Genomic DNA, 10,383 nt, shown 5'->3' with positions numbered 1-10,383 from the left:
GGTCATTGGCCAACGTCAGCTCCTCCTGTGTAGTTCTGGGCAGATCTTATCATTGACACCCCACGAGGTGAGAGCATGGAGCCCCAGTTATCCGCTTTAGCCCTTTCCATTTTCTAACAATTGCTCCAACACTTTTTCACCAAGCTGCTTGACAATTGCCCAGAATTGCCAAAATTCTTGCTGATAATCAAATACTTATTTGTGGCCATAACATACAAATACATTTTTAAATTACAATGTGATTTTAAGATTGTCTCTGATGAACATTTCAGACTCTCCAGTTAGCAAGAGAACGTGCAAAATTGCAGGGTGTTCAAATGTCCTCACTGTTTATGCCTGGGATTTTTTGGGAAGACTTTTCTCACACAAGCCATTTCATTTGATTATCCAAGTCGCTTCTTCACCACACATTAGTCAAGTCTAAACAGAACAGGATTCACTAAATAAACATTATGGACCAGAAAAAAATATTTTTTTATTTTTCATCAGAAAAAAAAAACATCATTGCCCTAGAAGCCAAACCATACTAGCAACATTCAACAATCACCATGCAGTCAAACATTTCCCAAAAAACATAGAAAAACTGTTCCAAAATCATATAAACAAAGGAATCATTTATGGTCAAGCATTAAATAAAGTAAAAAACAAACTGTAAGGACCCGAAAAGGCTCTTAATGAGGGACTATCTTCTATAATTTACTCAAACAGAAATAAAAGTGTATTTACTTGGAAAGAGCAATCCAATTATAATTACAAAGCGGTGACTGTATTCCTTTAATACGTTTTAAAATATTTTACTGCAAATTTCAAACTTTTTTTTCTTCTTTTTCCCCCAACTCAAACATGAGGTAGAATAGTAAACTTGTACTAAGGGGCTAGAGCAAAAGTGATGCTTAAATTGATTTAAAGCAATATTGTTGTATAAAGCCTGTCCAAACAGTACGTTCACACAAAACCCACCATGAGATCTGAAAGTTAAGGCGCTGGAACAGCGTATGTCACACACATACAAACACGCCGCACATTCAACTCAAGTTTTCATACACAGCCAGACAAACCTGGTCAAATACTGAGCAGTGACAACGCCATGAACTGTGACAATAAATGTTTGTTTTACTTGGGAAGAATGTGCTCTACCTGTCCCTGATCTCTTCACCACATTGTGAGTCTAAGCTCAACATGAGCAAGTGTCTCTGCAGTGATCCCACAGTCACAGAAGTCCAGTGTGTAAAAGACGTGGGACCATTTGAGTAGGTTTGAGTAGGCGCGTTCCCACTGCTCTGGTACAGCATGGCTCAGTATGACAAGTTCAGACCAGGACCTAAGCTGTGTGGTCTGCTTTTGATATGCTCAACACTGCAAAAGAGACAAGAAAAGCAAAAAGACATGTATGAAAGACACACAAGGACCGTGTGTGGTTAGGGACACGTATGCAGGTTTAGAGAGGGACATAGACCTTTAAACTGTTTACTGCAACATTATACAGCAGCATCAACACACACCATTTACAGATCACAACTTTCCAAAAGTTTACTATCAAAACCATTTGAAACTTGATGACTGGTGGTCCCTTATAGCAGTACCGCTCCAGTGGAAACGCACCCACACCAAAGCCCATGCCACGTTTGTCAGCTACATTTGCCATTGTCCTGGTTATTGGGGCTTCCTGAAGTGTTGAATCCACACACCATCATAGAAAGTTAACCCATAGCAGAGTTCACAGGCTTATTTCAGTCACTGCTTCTTGCCTTTCTTGCGTTTGTCTGTTTTGTTCCCTGTGGCCCCTGACACAGCGGGCCTCCGGGCGGGCACCAGCACCACCCTGCCGTTGGCTCCACACTGGAGGGAGTACATGTCGGGGGTCAGGGGCTGTCCCAGAGGGTCTCTGAGCCTGGACAGCACATCCCTAGTGAGCTGTTGGATCTGCTGGCCCACAGCACACATGGTTTTGGCAGTGAGACGTTTGTCACGCAGCAGCCGGTCCCTCTGCGCCTGGAGACGGGCCACCTCTTCCTGCAGGCCAGTGATAGCGTCCAGTTTGCGCTTACGGCAGTTCTGAGCCGCCAGCTTGTTCTTTCCCCGTCTGCGGATGTCCCTGAGCAGAGTGACCTGCTCCGTGGACAAGCCCTGGCTGTCCAACACCTCCAGGAACTCCTCCACAGGCATGTTGACAATCTGCAGCACAGAGAAGGGTAGACACAAGGCCCGGGCACGCAGCTCGTCCCGGCTCATGTCACGTTCTTCCAGGCCAGACTCCTCCTCGTCACTCAGAAGCTCCTCTTTGATGCCCTTGTGGGGATACGTGAGCGGGAGCGGCGAAGCGTAGCTGTGGTCATGCCACACGCTCTCACTCAGATCAACAGGAGACCAGGAGCTGTGGTCGAGGAGGCTCTTTGAGTCCACCTCACTGCTGTAGCCTGTGGCCCCACACTCTTCCTCACACAGAGAAGAGGAGGAGGAGGACATCTCAGAGGAGCCTGAAGGCGGGACAAACAAAGGATCATCAGGTGGACATCAAGATGTTTAGGCTGTATGTTGCATATTCCTAAATAATAGAGTAACATGAGCAGTGTGGCCCTTTAAAGAGAAGACTTATAATATGTGTACAGCCTCCGTCTAATGGAAAAACTCAAAAAGGTCAAGAACCAGGGACCTAGTGGTTGTGACGTACCTGGAGACACGGGTCCTCCAGAGCTGCTCTCCAGGGACAGGCCTGAGTCAGAGTCAAAGTCTTCCAGAAGCTGTGGGTCCAGGCAGCCTAAAAACTGCTGATCCATGGTGTCCAGCCCCTCCAGCCCCAGCTGGTTTATCTGGTCAAACACGGCCTCGTCCAGTCCCTGAGAGGAGCTCCCTGTGAAGTTACACACAGAGGCAAAGGGCAGAGCGGCCAGGCCCATAGCCAGGCCGGGAGAGGAGGGGTCTGTGGGCTGCTGCACTGTGGGCTGGGACATCATAGCGTCCTGCAGGCTGATGTCCTCTAGACTCACGTCCCCTCTGAAAGCACTGGACAGGTCTGTGTCCAGCCCAGGGAGGCGCGCACTGACCAGTGAGTCCAGGTCCTGCACAAGAGACACAGGTTAGTTTGATGTAGGCTCAGGATGCTATGGTGCATTTCCCCAACTAAGACGGGGGTCGGCTACAACAACAGGTGTACCAGAACAATACTTTAATCGTGAGTCAAAAATGAACTAAATTATCGTTTGATAACCTCGACTTTAAGCTTATTTAATGCTACATTAGCCGCAGTAAAAGGGTAACCACTTCTGCTCTGATGTTCCCTCTCTGCGCTGTGGCATTGGACTGGTGAAATGGTTCAGGTACTCACCGATACCCCCTGGAAAGTGTCAGTGAGTCTTTACTGGTCATTGTATTAGTCAATGATGTTATTGTGAGACTACAAATATTACAGAGATGTAGTTCTAGTTAGAACCTTAATAAAACACATGTTTTAGGTAAAATGGTGGTTATGGCAGCCTGCTCACCTCCAGGTCGCTGACAGACAAGTGCAGTAGCTGGCTCCAGGACTGGTCAGTGTCAGCAGAAGGTCCATGGAAGCCTGCAGGGTGTGACAGAGCTCCAACATCCCCGAGGAGAGACTGTAAGACAGGCACACACAGCAGACGGTTTCAGAGGAGCCCATGTTCTCGAGTGACCATAAAGACAGATGTGAGAGCAACTAAAGAGATGTTTACCTCCTGCTCCAGAGTGGAGCTGTGGGCCAGCTGGGACAGAGGAACAGGCTCATCCTCCTCTTTGATCTTCAGTTCCTCATTCTACAAACAAGAGCACAAGCCACTGTTACGTTAGGATTACCCAGATGCAAGTACATTTGTGTGGCTTATTATGAAGCCCAATTAAAGCGAAGGACTTGACTGCCAATATGAACAGACGAGTTAATGGCAGTCATTACAAGTAAGCTGTATGTGTCTGCTTAGGGAAGAATTTATGAACACTACATTTTTTGTTTGTGTTCATCAATTACAGTTTGGTAATTAAAAATGTTCAAATTCAACCTGCTGCGTTCACGTGACAACACAACAATCTCTAATTACTGGGTGTATTTACATTAAACAAATACTGGCACAAAGTTCAACATCTTCTCTGTCAGCATAAATAAACAAAACTGAAAATATGTATTCAGAATAGCCTCAGAAAGTGCTCAACTCCAAAAAGGTGCAATCTTGGCCGGCTGAAACGAGATTCATATGGCAACGTTTATGGAGCCATTTCCAATCAATCGTGTCATCTGTGCATTTCTATTTTGGATATTTCTTTCAAATACAGTAAATCTACCAGAGTTGCCCTTCATTTGAGATCGTGAAATTGCCAAATTCTATCACGTGAACGCGACCAGCCCTGCAACAACTACAGCAACAGAGCAGTTTGAATTAAGGTGCGACACAATTGGAGTATGAACAACTCCAATCTAACCCTGAGCATGTCCAACTTTCAGGCTCATGTCAAAGTGATACACGCCACACTTTTCTTTTATGTGAACATAATGTGATACCAGAGTGAAGCATCGAGGTCATGATGAGTTCTGCAGACATAACAGACACAACCACGCTCCAAAAATCACATACTTTTACAATTGAGCATGGGGCTAAATATGACAGAATGTTAACGTATTGCTCAGGCCCCGCCCACCTCAGCACTGTCAGCCGTTCCGTCTTTCACACTGCACAATAAAAATAAAAAAATTGATGGGTCTTCTGCAAAGTCATATTGTTTTGTTTACAATTCAGGCCAAACATAAAATGATGATGTTTCTTGTTTTATCCAAACTTTGCCTCATAGAGTGTAATTGTTTTAATCAATAATGCACATATATGCACATAATCAATATTGAAGCCTTTAGTACTCATATTTCATGATTTGGTTAAAAATGTATTTAACAAATCTCATAGTAAAATAGAAATAATCGTTTAATTTAACATGGAAAATATATTTGCAGACTACAAAATATAAACTAACTACTATATTAAAAGCAGACCTAGTAAGGGGCTGAGCAATATAGCAATACATTTTTTTTTACATTTTATAAGGTGTGCTTGTGAATGTTTTAGGATTAGACATAGCGATTGGATTTAAATAAATGTTTTAATAGTCATTTCACATTAAGATAAGATAATCCTTTATTGTCCCATATGGGGAAATTCCATTGATGCAACACAGGTAGATACAGAGATAGATACAGAAGAAAAGAACAAATAACTTATAGGAAGTATTATAAACACGTCGCGGCGCAAGACTGAAATCTGAACTGCTCAGAATCCAATGCATTTAAGAACATGTTTGTAAACTACATGATTATCAATTTTTAACATGATTCGAAACAATATTTTGTTGATGGTAATAGAAAGAAATAATAAATATTGGGCCGTTTTTGTGATTTGCTAATTGCGACTATTGAAATGGCTATATAATCAATCAACCAATCAATAAATCCAAACTAACACACTTGCTAAAGATGTAGAGCGGCTACGATGTCCTTATCAGTGTGAGCAGGAGCCTGTGTGCTAACGTCTGGATGTTCTGGGTGTGATAGAGCCGACAGGTCCACCTCACGCAGCAGCTGGCAGGGTGTGGCAGGAGATACAGGGGTGTCCGGTTACACAATGTCCCACATCCCCACAGCAGCTGCAGGTCTCCAGCCGGGACAGGGCCACAACTTGGGTTAGAGAGGCCAGGACAGGACAAAGCTCTGGAGGGATTAGTGTTCTGAAGTGTGGTCATAGGTGAGCAGCAACGTGTGGTCGGAAGTTCAATTAAATATACAACATATTCTATTACAGTTTCAAATGTTTAACTAGCGGTCCAATTCATAACAGCTAATAGGGATCCAATAAAATGAATAAGAAACAAACCAAAAGAGGAATAAACTATGGAGATCTATATTAGATTAGATTTTAAGTCTATATTATGGTGCTGCTAAACTGTGCTAAATAACGGTCAATACGCTCACTGATGTGTGGTGGTCAGAGTGAAGGCTTATGGAGCACAATGACCACACCTGTCGGAGGACTGAGGCTTAACATGACTGACAGAGTTAAGAGTGACAGGTGCAACAGACAATCCCACAGGACGAGAAAGAATGCTGTTCTAGGGGCCCAACAAATCAACGGAAGAGAGAGCGACTGAGGAATCAATATTGGAAGGAAATCTACCACATAAACATAAAGACTGCTCGGTTTTAAAGACATGATTTTGTCATGCAGTAAACACTAGCTGGAACTGCAAAGTTGTTCTAGTACCTCAATATGGCTTTTTAGAGAAAAATTACAACGTTGAGAAATTGTTTATAATAATATACTCTGACATTAAAGAGACTGCACCTGATTCTTTCATGTAGTAAAGTAGTAAACTCTGCAGATATAATGTAGAAGCTGCTCCTGGGTCAAAATGAGACAGCTGTGTGACCTCATCATTGAATATAGACCATTTTTATTGGTCACAAACCAGGACGTAATGCTGGTGTGATGTTAGCGTGCTAGTTTTTGTAGTGCAGTGGCAAGATGGCAAATTGAAAAAGTGCTTATTAGCTCATCGTGGTGAATAAATAGGATGCCAAGTTTGTACCAGGACGGAGGGAGGAAGTATAGATTGCTGCAAACTCTTTAAAATTAACTACTTCCGTTTGTGTTTTGCATAAAAATCAGGAACAATTGTGATCCCTTATGAGATTTGGAAATTGTTATTTCGTGTGGTTTTAAGTGGTCCCCAGCACTATTCAGAGAGTTTGTAATCAAGGAACTACTTTATTTCTTGCTGATCTCCCACTAAATGCTCTCATGGTGTGAAAGGCTGACTGCAATTCCCTAGAAAGTTTATTTATGGTGTGCGTGTGCCTACAACTCTTTGGTTTTACACAGAATGTGGTGGATACACTGACATTCCAAACTGTCATAAGATGGAACACATTACTGATTACATAATAGATGCCTCTATTACCACAGACGTATGACGTATCTTAAAATGTGACGTAACAAATGTAGAAATGTGCATATGATATGAGGCATTGGAAACAAGGGAGTGGATTGTAAAAAAACACTTCCTAGGGCTTTAAAGGCTTTTTATCTAATTTAACAAATTGACACAAAGTGAAAGTGATGGCAAAACATAGCACGCATTAGAAAGTTTAACTTAAAAGATATTCTATGACATATTATTACAAAGGGCCTTCTGCTTGGCTTGGTTACACAATGCTTACATTTGCTGCTTCAACCAAATCTTATGTAGTTATAAAGTTGTGCAACTTCGCATGAGGAAGTTATGAACAATTGGACAAGTGTAGTTCAGTGTGTGATCAATTTTCCTCAACCAGGGATGAGAAAAACAACACAATCACACTGTAAGAACATATATTTAATTGGATGTCCAGCATTAGAAAGCCCATGTGTGAACTGGTGACATGCTACAACTGTTAGCAGCACCACGGATGTGTGTGAGCCAACTTTTGATTCAATACTTCCCTTTGAACATACTTTACCTGTTCAGCTGTACATTTAGTTCTCACAATGACAAACTTGCTCTTGCACAACACTTACATTCACCTGTTTGGGAACTGCACAGGGTCCAGAGTCACAGGGCCCAGCTCCAGGCACCACCACAATGTCCCCCTGCTGCCCGCTGTCAGGCAGGTGTTCCCGGCCATCGCTCCCGTCCCCCTGCCCGCTCTGGAGCTCGGTACCGTCCTCTGTCTCGCTGCTCTCGGACGGCTGCCCACACTCGGCCTTGTCCGTGGAGGCAGAAACTTGATGCACGAGCCATGCGTTCAGCTGCGGCGTGGGGAACCGCGGAGTGCCCAGAGATCGCACCTCATCCAACAAGCGCCGACTGGCAAAGAAATAGTCCAATTCCGGGCACTTTGGGTGGACGCTGTACCCGTCTAACGTGTCCCGCAGGCTGTGGAAGGGGGTCTGGGTGTAGGCCGAGCTGGGACCCAAGTTAGTCTCTATCAGCGGGGAATAATATCCGTTTAGGTAGCTGTCGATGTCCACGCGAACTCCGATCAAACTCAGTAAGATGGTCAACTGTATCAGGCCGTCTGTAAAGTATTTTTTCGCGAATTGCATCTTCCAAATGACCCGTAAGCTGTTAATAAAGGCAAAATCCTAGCCTAACTATTCCCTCTTCCTCCAAAAACTGGACAAAGGGAAAAGCTTAACAAAAGAGCACGCCTTCCCCTGTCAGACAAAGAGGTCCGCTGAAACCGGGCGACAGCAGGGTTAGCAGAGTTAGCTAGCTACTAGCACTCAGCTGTCGGATACAATTAACCGGTTAACGCGGATATCTTCACGCAAACATTCCGGAGAACATATTGCATAACATCTTACAATCGATAAAGATATTATCGGTAAATAAAGTTGAAGAAATATCCTCTAAATATTCATGAAATTGTTGTTTTAATAGCTGAATGCTGTTAGCCATCTGTGACGCTACTGTGGGAACTTCGCTTTAATATTTGCATACTTCACGTGGATTGGGCGAGAGTTACAACCGCAACATGATCTGACTGGATGATGAGAACGACAATCACAGTCTTAACCAATCATAGCAGAGTGTTGTTCGCTGTTTCTGAGCATGTCTTATCCTTGCCACTTGATATATGTATACAGTATATATATATAAGATAAGATAAGATTATATATATATAAATATATATATATATATTATGAAATTTCCCGAAATTTCCCCGTGTGGGACAATAAAGGAATATCTTTATATATATATATATATATATATATATATATATATATATATATATATATATATATATATATATATATATATATATATATATATATATATATATATACATATATATATACACACACACACACATATATATATATATATATATACACATATATATATACATATATATATATATATATATATATATATATATATATATATATATATATATATATATAAATATATACACACATACACACACACACACATATATATATAATAGCAAATTTGGTATGTATATATAGGACTGCCTATTGCCAATTGCTGGACCCGTGTTTCATTTTACGTTATACTTCTATTGACCTTTATTATGGCTACTTGAGTAACTTACCTCTCGTGGTTTTCAGGCACCGCATTTTTATTCAACTGGGATAGTATTTGTGTGTGTTGTGCAGTGGACCTATAAGTAGCGTATGTGTTATGCATTTATTTATTTGATAACATTTCAACCTGTCCAGGAGGAGGCTTTAATACAGCATTATTATGTGTGTAACTTTGCCCCTGAGTTCAGCCTGACGTCATCATGTCAGTCTGTAGTTTCAGTATAGGAAGTATAGGAAATCTGGTGGTAATAATGGACTCAGACTTTAACTTTAACAGCCACATCAAATCAATAACATCAGCAGCTTTTTACCATCTAAAAAACATTGCCAAAATAAAAAAAATATAGTGTCTAAACCAGATTTAGAGAGACTTATCCATGCGTTTGTCTCCAGTAGATTAGACTACTGTAACGGCCTGCTCACTGGTCTCTCCAAACGAGCTGTAAAACAGCTGCAGTTCATCCAGAACGCTGCTGCTCGGGTCCTGACTAGAACCAGGAAGTACCATCACATTAGTCCTGTTCTCAGGTCTCTGCACTGGCTCCTGTGGCTCAGAGAATAGACTTTAAAGCAGCTCTGCTTGTGTACAAGTCTCTCCATGGCCTAGCACCAAAGTACATCTTGGACATGTTAGTGCCATATGAACCATCTCGGACTCTGAGGACCTCAGGGACCGGCCTCCTGCTGGTGCCAGAGTCAGGACTAAACATGGGGAATCTGCGTTTCAGTTTTATGCAACTAAAATCTGGAACATTCTTCCTGAATATGTGAGACAGGCTTCTAGTCTGGCAATGTTCAAATCTAAGCTAAAAACAGTTTTGTTTAGCTGCGCATATGACTGAAAGGATTTTTCTTTGCACTCTTCTCTTTTATGACTTAAATTGTTTTGTGATTTCATTAGTTTAGACAATCAGTTGGACTGATTAAAAAGGGAGTTGGACTCCGAAAACACGTTACCCTCTGTGGCTAGGTGTTTTTATTTCTTTTTCTTTTTCTTAATCAGTTAATTTTTATTGTATTTCTGTTTCTGTAATTTCTTTGTGATTTGAATGCATTTTTCCTGCTGTGTGAAGCACTTTGATTTGCCTTGTGTATGAAATGTGCTCTACAAATAAACTTGCCTTGCCTAGGAAGAGAGTTCCAGTCTTGATTCATTGGAGAAAAACTGGAACTGTCCAAAAGATGTTCTGAAGCTGACATTCCCCAGGCCTATATTGGTTATAGACAGATGATATACAATGAGTACAATGAGTAATACAGACTTCATGATTGTTGAACATTTGTTCTGCTGTTCTAGTATTGC

At 41.8% G+C, this 10,383-nt stretch overlaps 1 protein-coding gene across 2 annotated transcripts; it reads right to left on the bottom strand.

Annotated features, from left to right (window-relative positions):
- Positions 1-452: 452 nt before the first annotated feature.
- nfe2l3 (nfe2 like bZIP transcription factor 3) lies at positions 453-8,375 on the bottom strand. Of its 2 annotated transcripts, none has more exons than XM_072447778.1 (5): positions 7,548-8,375; positions 3,693-3,773; positions 3,483-3,596; positions 2,672-3,059; positions 453-2,477 (listed from the first exon to the last, which is right to left on the bottom strand). In XM_072447778.1, the coding sequence occupies exons 1-5, from the start codon at positions 8,073-8,075 to the stop codon at positions 1,735-1,737; spliced, it is 1,854 nt and encodes a 617-aa protein (XP_072303879.1). In that variant the 5' UTR covers positions 8,076-8,375; the 3' UTR covers positions 453-1,734. The 2 variants fall into 2 exon arrangements, with proteins under 2 accessions (XP_072303879.1, XP_072303881.1); XM_072447780.1 differs by having other exon boundaries at positions 7,554-8,375.
- Between the last annotated feature and the right edge of the window lie 2,008 nt (positions 8,376-10,383).

The sequence above is a fragment of the Eucyclogobius newberryi genome, unplaced genomic scaffold (genome assembly GCF_026437365.1).
Source record: "Eucyclogobius newberryi isolate DKJ021-1_F unplaced genomic scaffold, fEucNew1.0.hap1 SCAF_16, whole genome shotgun sequence".
Classification (NCBI taxonomy): Eukaryota; Metazoa; Chordata; class Actinopteri; order Gobiiformes; family Gobiidae; genus Eucyclogobius; species Eucyclogobius newberryi.
Note: the sequence above shows the minus strand (reverse complement) of the source record. Positions and strands in the feature narration are given on the sequence as shown.

Bases quoted from the DNA above. Each gene is read 5' to 3' on its own strand.
- nfe2l3 (XM_072447778.1), bottom strand. From the start codon at position 8,075: ATGCAATTCGCGAAAAAATACTTTACAGACGGCCTGATACAGTTGACC. The intron at 3,597-3,692 runs GTAAACATCTCT...CCTGTCTTACAG, and splicing joins GCTCCACTCTGGAGCAGGAG to TCTCTCCTCGGGGATGTTGG. The intron at 2,478-2,671 runs GTACGTCACAAC...TCCCGCCTTCAG, and splicing joins TGGAGGACCCGTGTCTCCAG to GCTCCTCTGAGATGTCCTCC.